Genomic DNA, 25,765 nt, shown 5'->3' on the forward strand with positions numbered 1-25,765 from the left:
ACCTTCGAGTAGAGCACAGCTTTATAACAGAGCTTTGCCGACGGTCATCCTTCTTGCAGAGCGTACGGTGACGTAACAGGAGGCGTGACGTTCTAGTCCTACTTCGTGTACCGTAAACTGCAGTTTGCCGGGTATAGGCGTTGATGCCACTGTGAAAGTAGACGTAGGCTGGATCTAGCAGTAACATGTATAGGAAGTAACATATCATGTGATCTGCTGGTTGATTAAAACCATATATTCTGAAAATTAGTTCAGACTGCGGGGCAGTTTGTAAATTTGTGGTGAGGTTATATGGGACCAAACTGCTGAGTCAGCGGTCCCTAGGCTTACACACTAATTAAACTAACTTAAACTAACTTACGTTAAGGACAACACACACACCCATGCCCGAGGGAGGACACGAACCTCTGACGGGGATAGCCGCGCGAACCGTGACAAGGCGCTCGAGACCGCACGTTTACCCCGCGCGGCGTAAGGCAGTTAATTCTGTTTCTGCTTCCCAATTTACGTATGGTATTTAAATATAGTGACTCACAAAATAACTGATACACACAGTTTCAGTGTAGCTTCGTGCATGTGTAAATGATTGTTGCAATTCTCTGCGACAGGTAGAGCGGTTACCAGAGAATATTAGCGTTGGTCGTATTCGGTGTTGTTACCAGAGATGGGGTATATAAGGAAAATGATCAGTGTCATATGCTGGCTGATCGCTGTGAAGGAGACGACAATGCCACGTAGTGTTATAAGATAGCGTTATTAGCACCTGACAAAGCTGGAAAGTGGCCTTATTGTGGGTCTTGATTTGTCTGGCTAGTAAAATCGTACAATATCCAGGTTTGTGGGGTGTTCAGTTGTGACAGCGTCCCGGTGTCGACTTCATAGGAACGTGACGACAGGTGTACTAGTGGTCAATAGTGGTCAAGGTTCCGGTCAGCCACATCTAAGAACCACAGAGAAGGATCGCTGCATTGCGCTTCAAGGACATCAAAGCCTCTCACATCAGCGCCTGCCGGCATAGAGCAAGTAATAGACCCCGCACAAAATTCTGTGTGACCAGGCAACGTTGGTCGGAGACAAGAAGCAGACGTACTAAGGAATTATCGTTCCTACTCTAGGGCGACATCAGCACCTCACCACAAACGACTGTGAAATACTGCAGCGAGCGGGAAGCACGGACTGTTGATGAATGACGTCGCGCATGTGAATAGCGAATCAGTACTACCCCGGATTACGTTCCTCGGGACCTTATCGACAACGTCGGTACAGAGACAGGGATTTGCGATCATAACGTCATCATAGCGACTATGAATACGAAAGTTAATAAATCAGTTAAGAACGCAAGGAGAGTGTTTCTGCTAGAAAGAGCAGATAAGCAGTTTGTAGCACCTCACTTATGAACTGACATCATGGAGTTCCTGTGTGATGGACGTAGAGGAATTACGGGTAACGTTTAGGTTGGAAATCTTGCTCCGGAGAAGTATGTGCCCAAAAGCAGATTAAAGACGGAAAAAGCTGAGGGAACAAAGACAGTTGCACTTTGATTTCAACAGAGAACGCGCAAATGACGACAGGCGAAGTTTTGCGGAGATTCAGGCACCTCTGGGAAGATGTACACGCGAAGCATAGAAAGCCGAAGTTTTAAAATTTCGCGTTCGTGGTTCACGTAGGAGAATCGTACAGTCATACCGTCGTTTGACCATCGCCCAGAGTCCCTTATGGACACAATAGTAATAAGCATTCCTGACAGAGGTAACTGAAAGAGTTGAAAAGAAATAAGTCACCAGGACCCTATGGAATCCAATTCGCTTTTACAAAGAGTACTCTACGGCACTGGCCCCTTACTTAGCTTTCATTTATCGCGAATACTCGCCCAGCGCAAAGTCCCAAGCAACTGCAAAACGCAACTATTTATAAGAAGAAAAAAATACATTGTTTCAAGAGACATTGTCAGTGCAGCATTTTATTTATTTATTTATTTTATTTTATTTTATTTTATTTTATTTTATTTTATTTTATTTTATTTTATTTTTTTTTTTGTCAGGCAATTGATTTCAAGTTCTACTTTTAGAACTGGTACTGTGTGTTTACAGTTCTCTTTCAATGTGAAAAACAACCATCTATGCTTTGATAAGTGGAATAACAAAAAGCATTGTTTGAATGACAAAGTTTTCACACTTACCCATGTTGTCTTATTAAACTTAAATTTTATATGGGACTTTACAATTAAGTAGACATCATAGAGTCTAACCCTTCTCGTTGTGACAAAATCTCTTGTCTTTCTATTTTTATTTTTGCCATTGGTGTTCACAGAGATTTAAAATTAGTAGTGCACATACCCTAACGAGACAAAACATTATGACCACTGCCCACCGTGTGTGACTGCCGCCAGGAGGCATTGTGGGTATGTGGCCCTTTGGGGGTAGCACGTAGCTGACTGGGGGATCGTGTGAACTTCCCCTCACCGATTTGATTCAAATTGACACAATGCATAGGGCGCGACTACGACTTCAACATATTTAAACAGCAAGACGCGACTCCCAACTGCTTTCGAGAACATCGACATTTAAAATTTTATGCGTATTTATAAATTTTGTCTGGTGAACGACGGAAGTCCACAGCCGAACGTGTTAAGCGGTTAGTTTCAGAAGCTCGTGCTCCATGGATCTCTGCACTCCCTTTTTTTTATTTTTTAGATCCCATCTAACTGTCGTTATTGAATGATTCATTTATTATTTTCATAATCTCTATCCTGAAAAACCGAGAAAAAATTTTCGTAATAAGACTACAAAAAATGGACACACAAGAACTTTGTCACTATCTGTATATTATTTTCTGTATGTATGTATCAAGTACAATGTGTAACCTATGGCGTACTATACGAATCAGGATGGTGCTGATTATAGAAACATGGGAAACAATATCTGCGACTTACAGCATTCTTATGAACGCTGACTATATCTACAGGCCTCGCGCTTATGAAACTAAGCGCCAACTCGCTTGACTTTCAAAATCATTGAATGCTAACGAACATACGAAGGGCATAAGGTCCTTCCTAAAACAGCTAGAAATCTAAAACCAGATGATACTTTATGCACGTGTACTAAGACAATTGACTGTCGCAATTTCATTCCTCTATGATAAGTCACGGATACACTGAACTAGAATTGTTACTAAAATTGTATTGTGGAGCATGTTATCTTTCTTTCCTGATACACTCAATTTTTTTGACAGAATTTTGTAAATAAATGAACATAAAGACAAAAAACAACTCAGGATATTGCGCCCCCCCCCCCCCCCCCATGAACCATGGACCTTGCCGTTGGTGGGAAGGCTTGCGTGCTTCAGCGACACAGATGGCCGTGCCGTAGGTGCAACCACAACGGAGGGGTATCTGTTGAGAGGCCAGACAAACGTGTGGTTCCTGAAGAGGGGCAGCAGTCTTTTCAGTAGCTGCAGGGGCAGCAGTCTGGATGATCGACTGGTCTGGCCTTGTAACACTAACCATAACGGTAGTGCTGTGCTGGTACTGCGAACGGCTGAAAGCAAGACGAAACTACAGCTGTAGTTTTTCCCGAGGCCATGCAGCTTTACTGTATGGTTAAATGATGATGGCTTCCTCTTGGGTAAAATATTCCGGAGGTAAAATAGTCCCGCATTCGGATCTCCGGGCGGGGACTACTCAAGAGAACGTAACCTCGTTATCAGGAGAAAGAAAATTGGCGTTCTACGGATCGGAGCGTGGAATGTCAGATCCCTTAATCGGGCAGGTAGGTTAGAAAATTTAAAAAGGAAAATAAGACAGAGATTTAGGAACCAGATTTTAAATTGTAAGACATTTCCAGGGGCAGATGTGGACTCTGACCACAATCTATTGGTTTTGAACTGTAGATTAAAACTGAAGAAACTACAGAAAGGTCGGAATTTAAGGAGATGGGGTAAGATAGATACAGGAAAATTAAAGAGACATTTGGAGAAAAGAGAGCCACTTGTATGAATATCAAGAGCTCAGGTGGAAACCCAGTTCTAAGCAAAGAAGGGAAAGCAGAAAGGTGGACGGAGTATATAGAGGGTCTATACAAGGGCGATGTACTTGAGGACAATATTATGGAAATGGAAGAGGATGTAGATGAAGATGAAACGGGAAATACGATACTGCGTGAAGAGTTTGACAGAGCACTGAAAGACCTTTGTCGAAACATGGTTCAAAATGGTTCAAATGGCTCTGAGCACTATGAGACTCAACTTCTTAGGTCGTTAGTCCCCTAGAACTTAGAACTAGTTAAACCTAACTAACCTAAGGACATCACACACATCCATGCCCGAGGCAGGATTCGAACGTGCGACCGTAGCGGTCTCGCGGTTCCAGGCTGCAGCGCCTGGAACCGCACGGCCACTTCGGCCGGCTCGAAACAGGGTCCCGGGAGTAGACAACATTCCATTAGAATTACTGACGGCCTTGGGAGAGCCAGTCCTGACAAAACTCTACATCTGGTGAGGAAGATGTATGAGACAGGTGAAATACCCACTGACATCAAGAAGAATATAATAATTCCAATCCCAAAGAAAGCAGGTGTTGACAGATGTGAAAACTACCGAACTATCAGTTTAATAAGTTACAGATGCAAAATACTAACGCGAATTCTTTACAGGCCTCGGGGAAGATCAGTTTGGATTCCCTAGATACGTTGTAACACGTGAGGCAATACTGACCTTACGGCTTATCTTAGAAGAAAGATTAAGGAAAGGCAAAATATATGTTTCTAGCACATCTAGACTTAGAGAAAGCTTTTGACAATGTTGACTGGAATACTCTCTTTCAAATTGTAAAGGTGTCAGGGGTAAAATACTGGGAGCGGAAGGCTATTTGCAATTTGTACAGAAATCAGATGGCAGTTGTAAGAGTAGAGGGGCATGAAAGGGAAGCAGTGGTTGGGAAGGGAGTGAGACAGGGCTGTAGCCTATCCCCGATGTTATTCAATCTGTATATTGAGCAAGCAATAAACGAAACAAAAGAAAAGTGCGGAGTAGGTATTAAAATCCATGGAGAAGAAATAAAAGCTTTGAGGTTCGCCGATGACATTGTAATTCTGTCAGAAACAGCAAAGGACTTGGAAGAGCAGTTGAACGGAATGGACAGTGTCTAGAAAGGAGGGTATAAGATGAACATCAACAAAAGCAAAACGAGGATAATGGATTGTAGTCGAATTAAGTCGGGTGATGCTGAGGGAATTAGATTAGGAAATGAGACACTTAAAGTAGTAAAGGCGTTTTGCTATTTGGGGAGAAAAATAACTGATGATGGTCGAAGTAGAGAGGATATAAAATGTAGACTGGCAATGGCAAGGAAAGCGTTTCTGAAGAAGAGAAATTTATTAACATCGAGTATAGCTTTAAATGTCAGGAAGTGATTTCTGAAAGTATTTGTATGGAGTGTAGCCATGTATGGAAGTGAAACATGGATGATAAATAGTTTGGAAAAGAAGAGAATAGAACCTTTCGAAATGTGGTGCTACAGAAGAATGCTGATGATTTGATTGGCAGATCACATAACTAATGAGGAGGTATTGAATAGAATTGGGGAAAAGAGGAGTTTGTGGCACAACTTGACTAGAAGAAGGGACCAGTTGGTAGGACATGTTCTGAGGCATCAAGGGATCACAAATTTAGCATTGGAGGGCAACGTGGTGGGTAAACATCGTAGAGGGAGACCAAGAGATGAATACACTAAGCAGATTCAGAAGGATGTAGGTTGTAGTAAGTACTGGGAGATGAAGAAGCTTGCACAGGATAGTGTAGCATGGAGAGCTGCATCAAACCAGTCTCAGGACTGAAGACCACAACAACAACAGCATGATAAATGGTTTCAGAGGAAAGTTACATTTAGCTAGAAAAAGCAGTGAAATTATGTTCAAAATTTTAATGCACTTGTAATGCATGCACTCATAATTTAAATTAATTTTTTTTCATGCTATTAGTCATGGATTCCTCTGGCACTGATATGCAAGCAGCTTGCGGTATGGTACTACATTTCTCAATGGGTCTAATTCCTCATACTACTTCCTTTGTTCCGATAATTGGCTCCCTATCTGATAATACTCAGTTAATGGCCATTTATCGCCATTTGCGGTACCCCGTGTATCGCTGTTGTAGTGCACGTGTGCTTATTTCTCGATTTGATATTTACTTCCTGACGAGTGTCTTTCGTTACCCAATGCGCTATTCACGTATTTATCACTTCTGGCGTTGTATCAGTGTGTACTAATAATCCGTAAACAATTCATATCATTCGTATGCTATGCACATGAGATATTGAGACCAAAATTCTACGTCACGTGAAGCAAACTATAAGAATACTTTTGTGTGGTATTTAGCTTCCATTCGCTGTTAGACCATTCGTAGACTTTCTAATACGAGGCTAGTTATACAGTTTTAATTATTGCCGCGAAAAAATTGCGTTATGTAATTTTTATCTACTTGAAATCCCAGTGCCACGTTATCGTAGCACACTGCTAGAACAGCTAAAACAGAAAGGCGGAGTGCGCTGACAAAATGTACCAGTGTGCGGCTATTCGTGTTCTTAGTTTGAAGGGGAACATAGCTGCAATGGTTCCAACAGTGGGAGAACGAGGACAGAGTCGAAGGCGACATCACTGAGTCATGAGGTTGATACCATCCTCCCACCTGACAAAGGCCGACTGCCTTATGTATAAAATGATGGGAAATTCTAATTTTGGCGGTAAATTAAAAATTGTTGGTAATTCAACTGTGTTTTCCCACTCATTTGGAACTAGGAAGTATAACTTCGTGAGAAAATAAAAAATCCAAGATGTCGCATTGGCATGCTGTCTGACTTGAAATAGTGAGATTGCCTCTAACGTAACAAATAATAAATGTTTATACTTGGAAGGAGAGACAGCATTGGTCGTATTTTTTTGTTTTATTAACCGCAAAATCGATTTTCGGTCACTTAGTGACCATCCTCAGTGCTGTAATATACAATGTAAATTGGTAGGCACTGGTGTCAACAAGCTTTGAGCGATCACATAATAAATGATTAAAGTAATTACTCATGAAATTGCAATTTATGTCCAGTATTAGATCAAAAAATGGCAAAAACCTTATAATCCATCCGGTCATTAGGAACGCTACCAAGAAAAAGGCAGGAGTCAATATCGAGGTTCCAGCATGAAATTCAGTCAGATAACACAGTAATAAAATTCATAACTTTGCAACTACTAAGCTGTGGGGATGATTTTAAAACGTTTTGTGACATATTCCAGGGCATCTATCTTGGACTGAGACGTCATAAAGCCTGTCCCAGTGTTCCAGATCAGCCAAAATGACAATGCTCCATCTTGGATTTTTTAATTTCCCGCCAACTTATACTTAGGACTTGAGGGGGGAAACACGCTAGTACTACTTGACAATTATTTGAATTTCCCAGCATTTTTTAATTTTCTACCATTCTGTTCATAGGGCCATGACCTTTACTATATGGTGAAGAGGGTACGCAATATTGTCAAGAAGCCTGAATGACGAATAACGGTGACAGACCGCCTCTCTAACAAGAATCGGGGGATGCAGAGGAAGTAGAGACCGTGGTATTTGAAAATCTACACATCACAGCCGAGTAGATAGTGAAAAAAGTGAAAACCAGTCATATATCAGTTTTAAACAGTTTTCAACAGTTTTGATCCTGAGAAAAACCGCTCTCGGCTAGGTCCTGTCACAGCTCACACCTAATAACAGAGCCTATGGAGCCATAGAAGCGGAAATGTTGCAACTGTGCCAAAGCAACGCAGGTGAATTCTTTAGTCATCTGCTTACTAGCGACGTGTGCTTGTATCACTTTGACCCAGAGGCAAAGCAGCAAGACGAGCAGTGGAAACATATGGATTCGCGAGCGCCAAAGAATGCGAAGAGCCAGCCATGGTGATGCTGATGGGTTTTTGGGACAGGTATGTTGCGATGCAAAGATGTGCTCGTAAGGAACAGACTATCATAGGCTGTCAGAACGAAGCGTCGTGGAACGAAGTTCCAGGGATAGTTTTCACTCCACGACAACGCCCCTTCTTTTCTATGAACGCAGTATCAAACACGCTCATTTCGGATAAAAAATCGTGCCTCGCTCCCCCCGTGTGCTCTGACTGCTTAGGCTGATCACCCAGAACATTATGACCACTGCGAAACGCGACGCTGGATGCCATCTCGTGGCGTTGTGGGTACGTGTCGTGGCAACTAAAGTATATAAGCGGAGCAGAGATGAAAAGGTGATCAGCCTAGCGAAGATATGGGTTGCATATGGGGAAATCCAAAGAGCAGATTATTATTTTGCAGAATCTGTGAACAAGTGTCTCGAAAACGGCGTAGCTGGTCGAACGTTCGCGTGCTCCTGTCATGAGCATCTACGGAATGAGGTAGGAAGACAGTGAAACTATCACTAGGCGCTAAATAGTTGGACGTCCACGACTCTTTATTGAAAGTAGTGTTCGGAGGCTTGTCTGTTCTGTAGCATTTCTGCCGAAAGAGCACAAGTGTTTCGGAATACACCGTTCACAGTAAGTTGTTCAACACCTAGCTCTGCAGCAGACCACCCCTACGTGTTCACATGTTGACACAACGACGTCGTCAATTACGATTGCAGTGGACACGGGACCATCGGGATTCTACCGTCAATCAATGGTAACGTGTCAGGTCTGCAGGTGAATCACATTTTTTCTACAGTAAGTCCATGGTCGTCTGCACCAACGCTGTCATCGAGGGGAACGGCGGCTCTAGACGTGCAGTGCGCCGCGGACGCAGGCTGGTGGGAGCAGTATTATGCTACGGCAGGAACTATCCTGCGTTTGCATGGGACCTGTGGTAGTAATCTAAGAGGTGCTGACAGCTGTGAGCAACTTGCATACCTTCATGCTTGATGTCATCTTTCAGCAGTACATTTATAATTGTCCATGTCTCGGAGCCAAAACCGTATTACAGTGGTTTGAGGAGCATTATAGTGAAGTCACGTTGATGTCTCGGCGACCAAATTCGCCTGATGTAAATCAAATCTGTTTCGCTTCGCCATCACTGCGTACACACATCAGCGGCCCCTTATTTACGCGAATCACATGAGCTGTGCGTAGACTTCTAATTGCACATACCTCCACAAACCTAATAAACTGTCGGCCCTCTGATACGCAGAATCAGCTATGTATTTCATTTCAAAAATGGACGAACAAGCTATTAAGCAAATGTTCATTATGTTTTGGTTCATCAATTTATTTTTTCCTCTACATCAATACGCAACAAGCAACCCGACAGGGTGTGGCTTAGCTGATCCCACCTTCCCTGTTCCAACCGCGAGTGGAGGAATGATTGTTAGCAAGCCTCTGTATTAGCTCTGATTTCCTTATAATTTTTCGTTGTGGTAATTTCGTGAGTCATTTTTGGGAGGAGGTAATATGCTGTCAGACTTTCAGAAAGTACTCTCTCGAAATTTCAATAGTACACGTGTCCGGGATGCACAGTGCCACTTTGTAGCTTCTGCCACTGGCGTTTGTTGAGAATCTCTGTAACGCTCTCTCGACGTCCAAAAGACCCAGTGACGAAACGCGCCGCTCCTTTGCCAGACCTATCTGATAAAGGTCCCAGAGTGGCAAACGAAACCTCAAGTTTCGGACAACAAGCACCTTCGTGGATGAGTTACATTTCCATAAGATTCTTCCTGTTAGTCTCAGTCCGGTATCCTCTTTAACTACTCTCCGTTTCATATCGTCTTTCCACTCAAGGTCGCTCTGGATAGTTACTCCGAGATATTTTGCTGTAGATACTCTATCCAGTAATTTGTCATTAATATCGTACTTGTAGAGTTGTGGGTTACTTTCCATACGTATACATGTTACATTCATTCACGTTAATGGTCAACTGCCAAAGCCTGCGGTATTGATCAATCCCCTGTAGCTCATTCTGCAAATAGATATTCTTGTAGCGTTGCTACTCTCTTAGAGACAACCGTAGCTTCTGTCAACAGTCATAAAAAGCTTCTAACGCTGGCCGGCCGGTGTGGCCGTGCTGTTCTAGGCGCTTCAGTCTGGAACCGCGTGACCGCTACGGTCGCAGGTTCGAATCCTGCCTCGGGCATGGATGTGTGTGCTGTCCTTAGGTTAGTTAGGTTTAAGTAGTTCTAAGACCTAGGGGACTGATGACCATCGATGTTAAGTCCCATAGTGCTCAGAGCCATTTGAACCATTTTATTTCTGACGCTGTCTACTAGATTATTACATTATAAATAATAACGGTCCTACCCCACTTCCTTGGAGGACTCAGGAAATTGTCTTTATATCTACCGACGTTGTTGTGTTAAGATTGACGTTTTGAGTTCTATCTGCAAGGAAGTCTTGAACGCAGTCGCAAATATGGACCGATACTCGCTAAGCTAATTTTTTTTTCTTTTTTCCGGTAAACGGCAGTGCGTCACCCATCGTTAGGAAAAATATGTTGCATTCGAGGCTAAATATGGAAAGATGGATTAACGTTATTACCAAATTTTACGAGATAAAATTAATACTTACATCTACATCTGCATCTACATATATACCATCTGCAGACACACTTCGCAATACATTGTATAATGTGTTTTTCTTTTCTTTCTTTTGCTTGTGCCTTTTTTCCCGCGGAGACGCAGGGTCGGCTTGGTTAATCGGATGTGGTAATGTTAGTTGAAGGGGTGGCCAGATGCCCTTCCTGCCGCCAACCCGTACCCCTGGGTAGGAATTGGTGTACCCCAACTGTCTGCAACTAGTGTAATCCATGAAATAGTGCGAAAGTGTTCAGATGTCTGTGAGCCGTGTAACTGAGGCAGGACGTGAGGACCAGCCCGGTATTCACCTAGGGGGATGTGGAAAACCGCCTGAAATCCATATCCAGGCTGGCCGGCACGAATGCCGGGCATGTGCCACGCCGCCACACTTGCCCCTTCGCCAGGTAGCTTGAGTAGTGATGCCTCAGGTAACGGACGCCCTTCCTCGAACTTCTTCTGTCCGCTTTCGAACCACAGTCTCCACACCTTACTCGATACAACCAGTACGTAAGGCACCTACTTCTTCGACATCTTGGCGAAATACAGAGCTTCTTTTCCGAAATCGAAATATTTATAACTTTTGGGAAACGAAAGCAATACCGACGATTATGTCAGTATGTAATTAGTTCTGCCAAGTCTGTCTGCCCTCTATCTGTACGGTAGCTTCTTTTCACGCTTACTGATTGCGATAGAAACAGTCCATCGGCAGGGGAGCAACAAGAAAGGAACGATGTAAAGAGAATGCGCATGTACGCAAATTATTTCTTTTTGACCAGTGTATTTGTGCTTACTTTAATTACTACAATTGCATACCCAAAAGACAATAAGGAAAGAAGAAATGGTAATGTGAATGTTTGAAAAGAAGAACGACATACTCCATATTAATTTACTCTCTAAAATCCGATATTCCTTGCGGCAAAACATAGTTAATAAAGTGTAGCGCGACAATGATCAAAACATGACTGAAAATAAGTTCACTAAATAGAGATAAGAAAATCTATGATTGACATGTCATCTAAAGTCGACATTTTAAAACGTTAGAAATAAGGAAATGAAGTAATACAGAATGCTACGCTTGTAACGTACGTTGTTGTTCTACATTGTTTAGCTCTAGGATTTACAGGATCACAGAGAAAGCATCTTAGGTTCTGGATGGAAAAGCCGTAATTGTAATTATCTGCACTGCAACAGAAACAAGAAGAACAACTTAAGGAAAAATAATGTAAGCTCACAATCGACTTTGAACCAGATAGTTCCTGTGACTTAGTATGGGCAGAGGTTATATTCGACAACCGGAATAAATTAATAATTGGCTCCTTTTACCGACACCCTGCCTCAGATGAAACAGTTGCTGAACAGTTCAAAGAAAACTTGAGTCTCATCACAAATAGGTACGCTACTCATACAATTACAGTTGGCAGTGACTTGAATCTACCTTCCGTATGTTGACAAAAATGCATTTTCAGACCCTACTGTAGATAGAAAACAACTTCCGTAATTTTTCTAAATGCTTTTTTTTAATTATTTTGAACAATTAGTTCACGAGGCCATTCGAATTGTAAATAGTTACGAAAAGACACATGACCTCTTAGCCACAAATAATCCTGAGCATCACGACGGATACAGGGATTAGTGAACACACAGTCGAGCGTGGCTCAGTTCCGTAACAAAGAAATTCACCAAAACAAACACGAAATATATCTATTTATAAAAGCAGCTAAAAATTCTCTTGACGTCTTTCTAAGAGACAGTCTCCAATCACTATGTAAGTGAAGACCATATGTGGCTTAAGTTCAAAGAAATACTATTAACAGCACTCGAGAGATTCATAATAAATAAATTATTAAGAGACGGATCTGATCCCCCATGGTAGACAAAACACGACAGAAAGCTGTTGCAGGAGCACCGAAAAAGGCACGTATAATTTAGACGAACGCAAAATCTCCAAGATTGGCGAAGTTTTGTTGAGGCATTTAATAGTTCCCACAACGAAAGTCTCTCTAGAAATATGGCGGAAAATCCAAAGAGATTCTGGTCCTACCATAAGTAAACCAGCGGAAAGGCTCAGTAAGCACCTTTACTGCGCAACAGCGATGAGAAGGAGGAGGGGGATACAAGGGACCCAACCCTTCGGAGCAGGTAAAATCGTGGCAAATGTACGCACACCGGCCGGCTCACCGGCCCTCGTCGTTAATCTGCCGTGCGGATTCGATCCGGGGCTGGCGCGCCTACCAGAGTCCAGGAAGCAGGGCAATGGCGCGCTCGGCTAACCTGGCGGGTAATGCATTGGATAATGTGTGCCTGACGGTAACTCTTGCAAGACTGCTAATTTTCTTCTTTCCTGCTCCGTTCGCAAAGAATGTAAAGAGGAAACGACTGCCTACGAGTATATGCGTCCTAAGTGCCAAAATTTCTCTTAGCTTATCTTCGTAGACCTCACGCAAAATGTTCGTTGGCGGCAGTAAAACAGTTCCTCACGCAGCTTCAAATTCCTTGTAGTGGGGAACCTAGGACGGGGAGGGGGGAGGGGAGTGGATTTTTTTTTAAAGACGAATGGCGACGTATAACTAACCACAAAAAGTTCCAGGCCCCGCTTAAAGCCTTCGATCTTTAAACCTTTTCTTTAAAGAGTTGCATCTGACTACACCATGTTTTCTGCATTCCCGGAGATCGCGGTCCTCCCTTGCCTCCCAAGCATGGGCTGCGTTGCTCCAGGGTTTCTTATTGGTGCTCATCTCCAGAATATTTGCGTGTTGATCGAACCTACCAGTAACAAATTTAGCAGCCCGCCTCTGAGTTGCAGCCTTACACATAGATATTTAGTCGACATGACTGTCCGCAGCTCGTGGACGCGCGGTCGCGTTCTCGCTTCCCGAGCACGGGGTCCCGGGTTCGAGTCCCGGCGGGGTCAGGGATTTTCACCGGCCTCGACCGGGTGCTTATGTTGTCCTCATCTTTTCATCATCACTCATGATGCTGGCGAGTTTGCACTGAGCAAAGATTGGGAATTTATACGGGCGCCGATAACCGATCAGTTGAGCGTCCCACAAACCAAACATCATCATCGACATGACTGTCACGCAGCACGCTACTGATGCTGTTTTCCAGCATAACAATGCTGAATTGTTATTCCTGCTCATCTGCATTAACATTTTTCTACGTTTACAGCAAGCTGCCATGAAACACACCAGCTATAAAATATTCCATCCCCAATTGTCACTCAAGGACGATACCTGCCCGTACAACATAGCTTCATTATAAAACAGCCGCACATCGCTGCTCACCCTACCCGTCAGCTTTTATGGATATCCACTAGTAATTAGGTGCAAAAATTACTAACGTCCTTGAATGTAGGTGATCCAAGCATCTGTTCATCCTTAAAGGCCAGAAAGACATTTATGTCAAGTGTGGTATGGGGCGTAGAGGTGCAAACGTGAGAACAGATGACAGACCTACAACGTGGATGACTTCTTAATTTTGTTGCACGACATAAGCCACAGTAGTAGAGCGCCACGCCACTAATCCAGTACATACAGCTTTATAAATGAAGCCCGCTTCCCTGTGTCCTATTTGCAGGTGGGTGCTGGGCGACGCGCTGTGCAAGATGTTCCAGTTCGTTCACAGCCTCAGCTACACGGCGTCCATCCTCATCCTGGTGGTCATCTGCAGCGAGCGCTACGTCGCCATCATACACCCTATGGCCTGCAAGAGCATCCTCACCCCGACCAGGCTCATGGTAAGGATTCACCTGCTGACCTCTAATTATGACGACACATTGCATATTACATGCAGAAACACAGTTGCATATTTTGAAACTTCTTTGATTTTCAGACTCCAGAGTTAAACTGAACGATCTGAGACTGTTTTCTCTTTACTTATTCTGATCATTACTAAACTGGTACACAGTATTTTAGCACAACGCAATCTGGCTTTCAATAATCCCTGCAAAAGAATAGCCTTGACTAACAATAACCTATACCCTTCATGAATCACTTACCTCACAAAAATCTACGCTACTCGAACTACTGCAACACAGCGAGAGCCAATACTGCCAACTAAATAAAAGATTATAACTACTGAAGGCACTAACTACTGATAGGCATGTAGATAGCAAATGAAAGATTTTGATAGAGAAAAAACAATGTATTTACAATAATAATGTCATCATATATATACATCCAGTTTAACAAATTTCCTTTTTCTGACGGACACACGTCCAGATCGTCCGTTCTCCCCACATCCATCACTCCTGGTGTCTCACCTGCAACTGCTCAACTGCCTTTTCACATCCAACTATCCAACACTACACTAGTGAAAAACTTCCAGCAATGAATCTAACCTGCCACAGACTGCACACAGGGCAGTCAGCGATTTTAATACAGAGCGCTACGTGGCGTCACCAACATAAAAACGTAAACAGCCTACTTACAATTTATACGAATCAGTAATGACCAGTGGCTTCGGACATCATCTGAACTGTGCCAACAGATCGCTTTCATAAAAAAATGTTCTAATCATTTTTTATGTTGGGAGAAATCCAGAGTCGTTAGGAATGAATTGATACGCTGTTATAGCATTTTTCTTTTAGTTATATAGTCCGTAATTTGTACAGTTATGCATGCTACACGGGTTTTTGGCTTCTGTTCTCATTTCTAAATGGTTATCAGTCACAGTAAATGATGAAAAACCTTGTCAAATCAAAGTATATGGTTTCTGATACCTTTTCAAGTCTCAGAAATTTATGTTGTATACATATAGACTGAAGCGACGAATGAAAATATCTGCGAAGGCCGAGGTTCGAAATCAGCTTTCTTATTCACGAAGCAGATGCGCTAGCCACTAAGCCATCTTGGCACAGTGGTTTTGCACCTATGCATGGACTAGCATAGCACGCTTCCCTCCCCAATCCAAATTCCCATAGACGTAGTTTCTTTTGATTAAAGCACATATACCTGGGTTTCAGGCTGGATCCCCGTTTCGTTCGATGCTAAGGTGCTATTTCAGTACAGTTGGAGAGTTTGGTGGGAATATCAAGTGCCTGGGCAGTGAATGGGAATCTGGATTGAGGAGGGAGGCATGCGAGAGAAGTCCGCGCAGTTGTGCAAACCCTCTGTGCCGGGGTGGCCTCGTGGTTAGCGCGTCTGCCTAATGAGCAGGAGACTCGTATTCCAGGCTTAGTGCAAATTTTCATTTGTCACTTCAGGTATTTCTAGTGAAAGAGAATAGCTGAACCGAAATTCAAGAATAAATCATATTAAAAGGCTATTTTTAAGCACAGATACTTTCAGTTTTAATAACACTGCTGGACAGTTTTTTTTTTTTTTTTAATTTCATTCACGAAGATAATTCGGCCGTGATTTCAGATTTAATTTCAGATGGTCCATTTTGATGTAATTGTAGTTTTTTTTTTTTTAATGGTTACGGCAGCCTTGCAGCCTTTGTCGGTAAAATGAAACGCTTTCGTAAATGAGATTTCCAAATGCAAACAGTAAAAAAAAATCTTCTTTGGAGAAATACTCAAAAACCAAATGACATGGCGGTGACGATAAAAACACATTTTAGTGTCGTGATGAAGAAGATTCCATCGCCGCGCGGAGTAGCTACGCGGTCATGGGCGTCTTGCCACGGTCCGCGTGGCTCCCTCCGTCGGAGGTTCGAGTCCTCCCTCGGTCATGGGTGTGTGTTGTCTTTAGCATAAGTTAGTTTAAGTTTTATTAAGTAGTGCATAGCCTTAGGGGTCGATGACCTGAGCAGTTTGGTCCCATAAGACCTTACCACAATTTTAAAAAAAAAAAAAAATTTAAATATTCCAGCATATCTCCTTCTCCATCTTATGCACCTTCGTCAATGTATTCGTCTTCACTTTCACATTATCAGAAGGCATACTTTCATGTAAATGGCAAATGAGGATACTGCACAGTTTTTCTTGTTTTCAAGGTAATTCCACACTTTTCATCAGATTAGAAGACCAGTCCGTTGCGTGGTTCTCTTAAATCAAGAGGACAGCAAAGTATCCCTCTAACCAGTCTATCATAAGTGGAATACATAATGAACAGATATTTAGGGTAGCCCAGTTCTTGTACTGCTCATCATTCGTATATCCAAAATAAAATTCATACAACTAATTTACAAGAGAATTAAGTTTTCGTTATTGCCGTTTCAGAGTTCACCCTAACACAACAGAAACCATTTGCGCTATTTACATAGATATGAGGCATTTCTTCTTCTGAATTAACACAAAGCTCAAACCTTCACGAAATTTGCACACTGTTTGGCAGTTGCTAACGATCAGAGACATTGTTGAACAGGAATAACCAATGGTTATTCGTATATTTGTAGTGAAAAATGATGCAGTTTTCACCATATGGGAAAAGGGGATAACAGACATAAATAACATTCATATTTGACACAGCTTAGTTTGCTGACATACAGGTCGATATCGGACTCTGAGTAAGGAATACGTTTCCTCGGGCATCAGCGCACTTCACCTGCTATTCATACTCGTTACCAAACTGTTGAGAACTCCTTGGAGGATATCACCCCAGTCATCCTTTAAGGCTCTTTTCAGTTCTTGCGCGGTCTGACGAAGGGGTGTTTGTTGAAAAACACATCTGCCAAGAGCATAGCAGGTAATCGCTGTAGGGTTTAGATCCGGGGAATATGCAACCCATTCCATACGTTCAATATCTTCGCTTTCCAGTGTATCCAACACGTCGGAGCCCCTGTGTGGGGCACCCCTAAACAACACCCAATTATTAGTGAGAAATCTGCCAGCAATACCGCTGTGCTGTAACTGTATTTCGCGCAAGGATATGCTACGGTATTCGGCCATTTTGCGTAATGCCTATGCTCTCCATAACGCCTGTGCCGTACCAATGACGTTCATAAATATTCTGTGGTGTGTAATGTATTCAGCTCTCTCTCCTCCGTAACTGGTGGTTGAAATGGAGATAATTACCGCTTCTGCATTCAGCCAGGAAGAAAAACCGGGAAGGGCTGTACCAGTGGGGATTCACTGGTAGAACATTATTTCACACAGTTTCCATCACGTTGCAACAAATTACGCTTTTATTTATTTTTTAAATTAATTAAAATACCAAGCAATGAGAAACTCATTTAAATTTTAATGCCAATTTAAATAATTTACAGAAAATTATGGGTTTAGCCTACGATGACTTCATATCGTTAAGACGTATTCTATATGAAGCACAGAATGTAATAAGGCTAAAGGCTTAACAAAGGCATGCGTAAACCTAAAAAACAGTACCAGAACAGACCAGAACCGCCTTAATTATAAAATGGTGAGAGTAAAACATGATTTTAAATTGACTGATAAAAAAAGCCTAAAACCATACTTAAAACAATGAAAAACAATTTAACACCAATATCTAGGCAAGATAATTTCAAACCCACAAAAGCACATCAATTGAAAATTAACCAGTTTTCAATAACGCGAGAATAAGTTACAACAGATTAAGTTAAATGTTAAGGTCCCAACGCGTCAAAATTTGCTTAAGTTGAGGGCAAGCTAACGGATACGAATTCAGGGTTATTCCAAGTATTAACTTAACTTGAGGAGGAACATTAAGCAGTGCGGCCGTGATTGGAGGAAACAGCGAGAAAGACAGACAGCGGCGAGAGCTGCCGAGCGTACGCACTCCAAATGACAAAAATGGTTCAAATGGCTCTGAGCACTATGGGACTTAACTTCTGAGGTCATTAGTCCCCTAGAAATTAGAACTACTAAAACCAAACTAACCTAAGGACATCACACAAAAATGGCTCTGAGCACTATGCGACTTAACTTCTGAGGTCATCAGTCGCCTAGACCTTAGAACTAATTAAACCTAACTAACCTTAGGACATCACACACATCCATGCCAGAGGCAGGATTCGAACCTGCGACCGTAGCGGTCGCGCGGTTCCTCACTGTAGCGCCTAGAACCGCTCGGCCACCCCGGCCGTCCCCAAATGACAAACAGGCGGATAAGCAGTCCGACGAGGCGTAAGTGGAGCCCGATCCTGAGTAACACGTACCATCAATAGAGTGTAAAAGATTATTAATGACAATTTGCTGCAGCACGAACAATTTTAATCAGAATTCCAAGCGGTGCATCAAGTAAATAACTCTTAGGATAGAATTAATAAATCTGAGCTCTTATCCAAAGCAATGACACCTTAACTGCCTTTTGACAAGTTCACCAAAAGATTTAAGAAACCAGTTACAAATACGAGTATTTTTAAAAAAATGATTTCAGCAAGAAGATGGTAAAATCAGAAAAATTTTCCTTTTTAGCAAACCATTAAAGCAGCCGCAAGGACCCTAGCATCACATTCAAAGCTCATCAATTCATACGAGGGTCGGTCAAAAAGTAATGCCTCCCATTTTTTTTCTACTTAAAGAAATTAAGTTAAGTGAAAAATTTGAATTTGGCGCCATTCCTCAAACCTTCTTCTGCAATCCACTGCAGTAGTAACTTTCTGTGTCAACAGGTGGCAGCACAGCAGAAGTTTGTAAGATGGCCGACATCGATGTTCGTTTGAGACAGCGTTGTGTGATTGAATTCTTGAATGCAGAAGGTGAAACGCCCATACGCATTCATGAAAGACTGAAGAAGGTGTATGGTGTTGTGATAGTGGATGTCAGCACTGTTAGACGGTGGGTTCGTCGTTGTAAGGAAGCTGAAGGGCAAACACCGTTGACTGACGAAAAGCGGAGCGGCAGGCCGGTGAGTGCAGTGACTCCACACAACATTCAGCAAGTTGATGACATCATTCGTGGTGACCGTCGGGTGACTGCAGATGAAGTGTGTCGCATTATTTCTCTTAGTAAAGGCAGTGTGATCACGATTATTAAACAATTGGGGTACTCAAAAGTTTGTGCACGGTGGGTTCCAAGAATGTTAACCGATCAGAATAAAGAGGCAAGGAAAACAATAGCCTCCCAACACTTGCAGCGCTTCCGTTTGGAGGGAGATGAGTTTCTGACAAAAATTGTGACCGGGGACGAAACATGGGTGCATTTTTTTGAACCCGAATCAAAGAGGCAGTCAATGGAGTGGCGTCACACAAGCTCGCCGAGGAAGAAAAAATTCAAAACTGTGCGATCGGCAGGGAAAGTTATGGCAACAGTTTTCTGGGATACAGAGGGTGTGATTCTGGTTGATTTTTTGGAGCAGGGATGCACAATAAATTCTGTTCAATACGTCACAACCCTCAACAAACTTAAAGCACGTCTTCAGCGAGTTCGCCCAACAAAATCAATGGCAGATGTTCTTCTTTTGCATGACAATGCAAGACCACACACCAGTCGTCACACCTCTGACGAGATTGTCAAAATTGGATGGGAAGTTTTGCCTCATCCCCCATACAGCCCTGACCTGGCACCATCAGACTTCCATCTGTTCGGGCCACTAAAAGAAGCTCATCGTGGGATTCATTTTGAAGATGAGGAGGCCGTCAAAACATCCGTGCGTCAATGGCTTAGGAAGCAGAGCTGTGATTTTTACCGTGCTGGGATACATGCCCTTGTTCAAAGATGGACCAAAACTGTAGAGATGGGCGGAGATTACATTGAAAAATGACAAAATGATCCTCAATGTTGTGGTTTTCAACCTATGTAATTGCATTTAAATTTCCTGACAATTAAACGTAGAAAAAAAAATAGGAGGCATTACTTTTTGACTGACCCTCGTATATCAGGCCATATCTGTTCGGAAAAAAACATATGCCCCCTGGAACAGACAAATTTATGTGAGCCACTTAAACATAACAGACGCAGTATGTAATTTCTTAGACAGCATAGGGCTTTAGCATTAGCTTCAAAGGAACCAGAACAAAGAACGTAAATTATAAACAGGCCAATAAAACAGCAAAAGAGACATTCTGACATAAATAATTTATCATCTTTGGTAACTGGTAATACTAACCGTTTCACTGCGCCTCCCACTGAAAATTATATGACTTGTCACTTAACTTAAAAATTTACAAAAATTAAGGCAAAGTGGACATGAACAGGTAACGCATATACTAATGCACACTCCCAACATTCAAAGTAAGCTTTGCTCTAGAACACGGTGCTTAACACTGCCCAAGTTTCACAAGCACCACGGAAACAATGTTAACGCTCGAAACAAATTATGAGATAGCACCCAATTGATCAGTTTAAAATGTCCACCAGATCTTGCAATCACATTGCCCTTCAAATACCACGGAGACAAGGACACGCATACCCAACGAACAGAAGAAGACAGACCAAAATGACAGTGAACACTGCCCTGACAGCTCTGCGCCCTCCTGATAAATCACAGCATAAGCCACATCGGTACGTGATAACTTATACGGCGTTACATCATCCCAATATTTGCCGGCCGCCAACGGATAACACCACAGCGAGCGGGCCCCACGGAAAGCTCGTTAGGCTTCGTTCCTCAGCTCACACTCCCACGAAATCGTCCATCAAGCCCGGAGACGCCGCACCAGAGGGCACCGCCCTCCAACGGCAACATGTTAGTCAAAGATAGTATGATTTGCGATATCGATATATTGGGTGAAAACCGTCAGGGCTCACTGGCCAGAATCGCTTGACGCAGTGTTGCACGATTCTTCAGAGAACTTCGCACCATTGTTGCTGAACCCATCCAACGTGCTCCCTACACCTCTTTCTCTCTGATGGAGTGCTTGAAGTGAGATGCGTTTAACAGTCTTCAGAGCATACAAATCAGCCTGATATAACCGCCGCGAAATGGTTCTGCCGATGACTGGTGTACCAGTAGCGGTTGCAAGGTTTGTAGTGATCATCCCACATTTCCACCTTCAGCGGCCTTTTTAACTCTAGAGATTACATTTTTCGATATAACCATTACTGTAGCCGTAGCAGGGACACTTTGACCGGCTACAGGTCGTCAAAATGTTCGTCTTCTGTCGTAAGCACTGAGATAATGTCTTGCAGGCATACTGGCTACAATACGGAATCACACACCAATCGGTTCCACAACAACCTTCATCGAACACCATATTTCATTGACTGTCGTACGCGCACAGGGAGGCGCGTCAATGCACAGGCTGCGCTGTAGTGAACTCGTCCCGCCATCTACATGTGCTTTTCCTGTCACTGGTCGCGTGTTCCATAGCAATTGTCGGTTGTTCCGTAGGAGCTGACGATTGTTCCTTAGCAAGTATGTGTTGTTACTAAGCAATTATCAAGCAGTGTATAACAAGCAGTCACTATCAATAATCGCCAGTACTCTAAAATAGAGGGTCAAATGATTATAAACACTAAATGATTCACCGGCAGTGCTGCCATACGACCTTCATTCCCTGCAGTTATTGAAACCTGATTGGTAGGTAGTGAGGGAGCATGCAGGGTAAGGTTAAGGTTGCGGATGGAGCAGTAAAACCACACAGCAAACTCAAGAACGGCTGAAGGCCTGGCTTAGAAATCAAAAGTAATTTAAAATAGAAGGACAAATTTTTTTTTCAAAAAACATGCAATGACAACAATTAACGGCTGAAGGCCTACATTACACGTCTGAAGGACAACTATAACTAAGGCACATTAATAAGCAGTTTTTAAGCAAGAAAATTTCCATTTAAAGCTACAGCAGAACGGCCGAAACCTGACTAACTTATTGCACGGCTGTAGGCCACAAACAAATTTGAAGCAACAGCTGAAGGCCTTAACAAAACATGAGATAAATAATTTAGAATAAACTCGTTGCTTCTTATAAAAAATTTTCCTTTAGATAATACACGCGGCTGAAGGCCTCATTCAGGGGTTCACGCAAATCCTTAGTTGAGGGCCACACATAACACATGGAACAACTAACGGCTTAGGGCCTGGATTACAAACAATTTCAGATAGAACCATTTCTAACAATAAATTTTTTTTCTAAAACAATCAATGTTCAGAATTTTAATTTAACATGGCTGAAGTCCTTTAAGTAAAACTTAAAAGAAACTGAATTAATAAACAGCCAAAGGCCTCGCACAATACTTCAACTAAAATTAAAATCACAATCTAAAACAAACAGAACAAGTGGTGCTCAGAAGTGTTCCAAGAGTCGGCCTGGATAGTTCCTTAAATGTAAGGTGAGGTGAGACAGACAGCCAAGAGTTGAAGTTAGGTAATCGGATGGCAACCAAACCTAGGGACGGCTCAATAATTTAACCAATTCCCTACTGTCCAACCAATGGCACAACGATGGAGAATATCGGCCGAGGACGAGAATACGAACAGCACTATGACTCCATAAATTGGCGTCTAAAAACAGCCAGGGAACAATAGCCACTCTAAGCAAATATGAACCAAACAACTTAAAAGCTGTCGAACTACACACCATGCTGCCGGACGGGATGGCCGAGCTGTTCTAGGCGCTTCAGTCTGGAACCGCGTGACCGCTACGGTCGCAGGTTCGAATCCTGACTCGGACATGGATGTGTGTGGTGTCCTTAGGTTAGTTAGGTAGTTCTAAGTCCTAGGGGACTCATGACCTCAGATGTTAAGTCCCATAGTGCTCAGAGCCATTTGAAGCATATACACACCATGCTGGACAGCAACAACACGACGAGGAAAAGCACACTGCTAACAAACAACGCTAACGACCAGGGCAGGTGACTGGAGAGTTAACGGCAACGGGGCAGAAAATATCGCTGGTGCACTTCACTGATACGTAACGGTCAATTTAATAATTAATCACAACATAGGAAGACGGCTGCAAGATTTTTCTAACATGTCATACAATGCTGCTAGCGTGAACGGCCAACGGGGCAACAACCCGCAAATGAACAGAGAGTTGTCACAATAGTTGAGGTTTCATAACAGGTGAACTGATCACTCAACTTCAACATCCAAGTTTGGTGGGTAACGAGCTTGTCACTCTCGCAGCTAGCGCCTCACGATCCGACAGCGTGTGCACTCCGACAGCAGCCCTGGCCTGGCCACACGCGACGGAGACTCGCTTGCTTCTCCGTCCCAACCGACTCACTAGCCAACACACAGAAAGCGCTGCAATAACTGGATAGTCAAAACCACAAGCTACACACGGTTCCGCGGAAACACTTCCACAAACAACTCGAACGATACAAAAACCAGTCACTGAGGAACAACAAGGACGAATCACAAGTCGACACACACCGAGAACCCAGAAGCGGTCGGCGACCAAATACACGTCGTCCGATGAGACGACCGATAGAACGACCAACCCAGGTCGTGCCCACTCACGTCATGTGTGTCGGCAACGAGTGGTCGAGTCATGGCTGCCCCGACCCCACTACTGCTCCGTCCCGACTCAACTCTCGATTTCGTGGCATTCATTCACGCATTTTTTTTATACCTGCTAAGGCTCCTTCGAGGCAATTCCGAGTAGTATCAAGTAAAAATGTTCTTCACTGCCACCCGGAATAAACATTCGTGAGTTTTACTTTGTTGTTGTTGTTGTTGTTGGTGGTGGTGGTGGTGTTGAGTCATTGGTCTTCTGACTTGTTTGATGCTGCCCGGCACGAATTCCTCACCTGCGGCAACCTCTTCGATTCAGAGTAGAGCACTTGCACACTACATCCTCGATTATTCGCATTGGCGGCCGAAAACTTCCGGCATAAGAAGTCAGCCTCATTCTGCCAACGGCCTTGTCAAAGAGGGCGGAGGAGCGGATAGAGGTTCAGGGCACTCTCTTGTCCTAGGGGTGGGAAATTGCCCCTAAAGGCGGAAGAATCAGCAATGATCAACGACATGAGGATGCAAAAGGCAATGGAAACAACTGCATTAAAGACACGTAACGTGTATCCACAGGACATGTGGCCTGTAATTGAAGAAGTGTCATGACGATCTCTCCATTGGCAAAAGATTCCGGAATAGTCCCCCATTCGGATCTCCGGGAGGGGACTGCCAAGGGGGAGGTTACCATGAGAAAAAGATTGAATAATCAACGAAAGGACAACGTTCTACGAGTCGGGGCGTGGAATGTCAGAAGCTTGAACGTGGTAGGGAAACTAGAAAATCTGAAAAGGGAAATGCAAAGGTTCAATCTAGATATAGTAGGGGTCAGTGAAGTGAAGTGGAAGGAAGACAAGGATTTCTGGTCAGATGAGGATCGGGTAATATCAACAGCAGCAGAAAATGGTATAACAGGTGTAGGATTCGTTATGAATAAGAAGGTAAGGCAGAGGGTGTGTTACTGTGAATAGTTCAGTGACAGGGTTTTTCTAATCAGAATCGACAGCAGACCAACACCGACAACGATAGTTCAGGTATACATGCTGACGTCGCAAGTTGAAGATGAACAGATAGAGAAAGTGTATGAGGATATTGAAAGTGTAATGCAGTATGTAAAGGGGGACGAAAATCTAATAGTCATGGGCGACTGGAATGCAGTTGTAGGGGAAGGAGTAGAAGAAAAGGTTACAGAAGAATATGGGCTTGGGACGAGGAATGAAAGAGGAGAAAGACTAAATGAGTTCTGTAACAAGTTTCAGCTAGTAATAGCGAATACCCTGTTCAAGAATCACAAGAGGAGGAGGTATACTTGGAAAAGGCCGGGAGATAGGGGAAGATTTCAATTAGATTACATCATGGTCAGACAGAGATTCCGAAATCAGATACTGGATTGTAAAGGCATACCCAGGAGCAGATATAGACTCAGATCACAATATAGTAGTGATGAAGAGTAGGCTGAAGTTCTCTAGCGCTATAGATACAGCAATAAGGAACAGCGCAGTAGGCAGTACAGTTGAAGAGGAATGGACATCTCTAAAAAGGGCCATCACAGAAGTTGGGAAGGAAAACATAGGTACAAAGAAGGTAGCTGCGAAGAAGCCATGGGTAACAGAAGAAATACTTCAGTTGATTGATGAAAGGAGGAAGTACGAACATGTTCCGGGAAAATCAGGAATACAGAAATACAAGTCGCTGAGGAATGAAATAAATAGGAAGTGCAGGGAACCTAAGACGAAATGGCTGCAGGAAAAATGTGAAGACATCGAAAAAGATATGATTGTCGGAAGGACAGACTCAGCATACAGGAAAGTCAAAACAACCTTTCGTGACATTAAAAGCAACGGTGGTAACATTAAGAATGCAACGGGAATTCCACTGTTAAATGCAGAGGAGACAGCAGATAGGTGGAAAGAATACATTGAAAGCCTCTATGAGAGTGAAGGTTTGTCTGATGTGATAGAAGAAGAAACTGGAGTCGATTTAGAAGAGAT

The 25,765-nt window shown here is 43.0% G+C and overlaps 1 protein-coding gene across 1 annotated transcript in view; it reads left to right on the forward strand.

Moving 5' to 3' along the window:
- Positions 1-25,765, forward strand: part of LOC124616456 (trissin receptor) — a 158,158-nt gene that overhangs the window by 48,275 nt on the left and 84,118 nt on the right. Inside the window, exon 3 of the mRNA XM_047144765.1 lies at positions 14,138-14,297. Within this exon, the coding sequence (XP_047000721.1) occupies positions 14,138-14,297 (160 nt within the window). The remainder of the gene's footprint in view (positions 1-14,137; positions 14,298-25,765) is intronic.

The sequence above is a fragment of the Schistocerca americana genome, chromosome 5 (assembly GCF_021461395.2).
Source record: "Schistocerca americana isolate TAMUIC-IGC-003095 chromosome 5, iqSchAmer2.1, whole genome shotgun sequence".
In the NCBI taxonomy this organism is placed as follows: domain Eukaryota; kingdom Metazoa; phylum Arthropoda; class Insecta; order Orthoptera; family Acrididae; genus Schistocerca; species Schistocerca americana.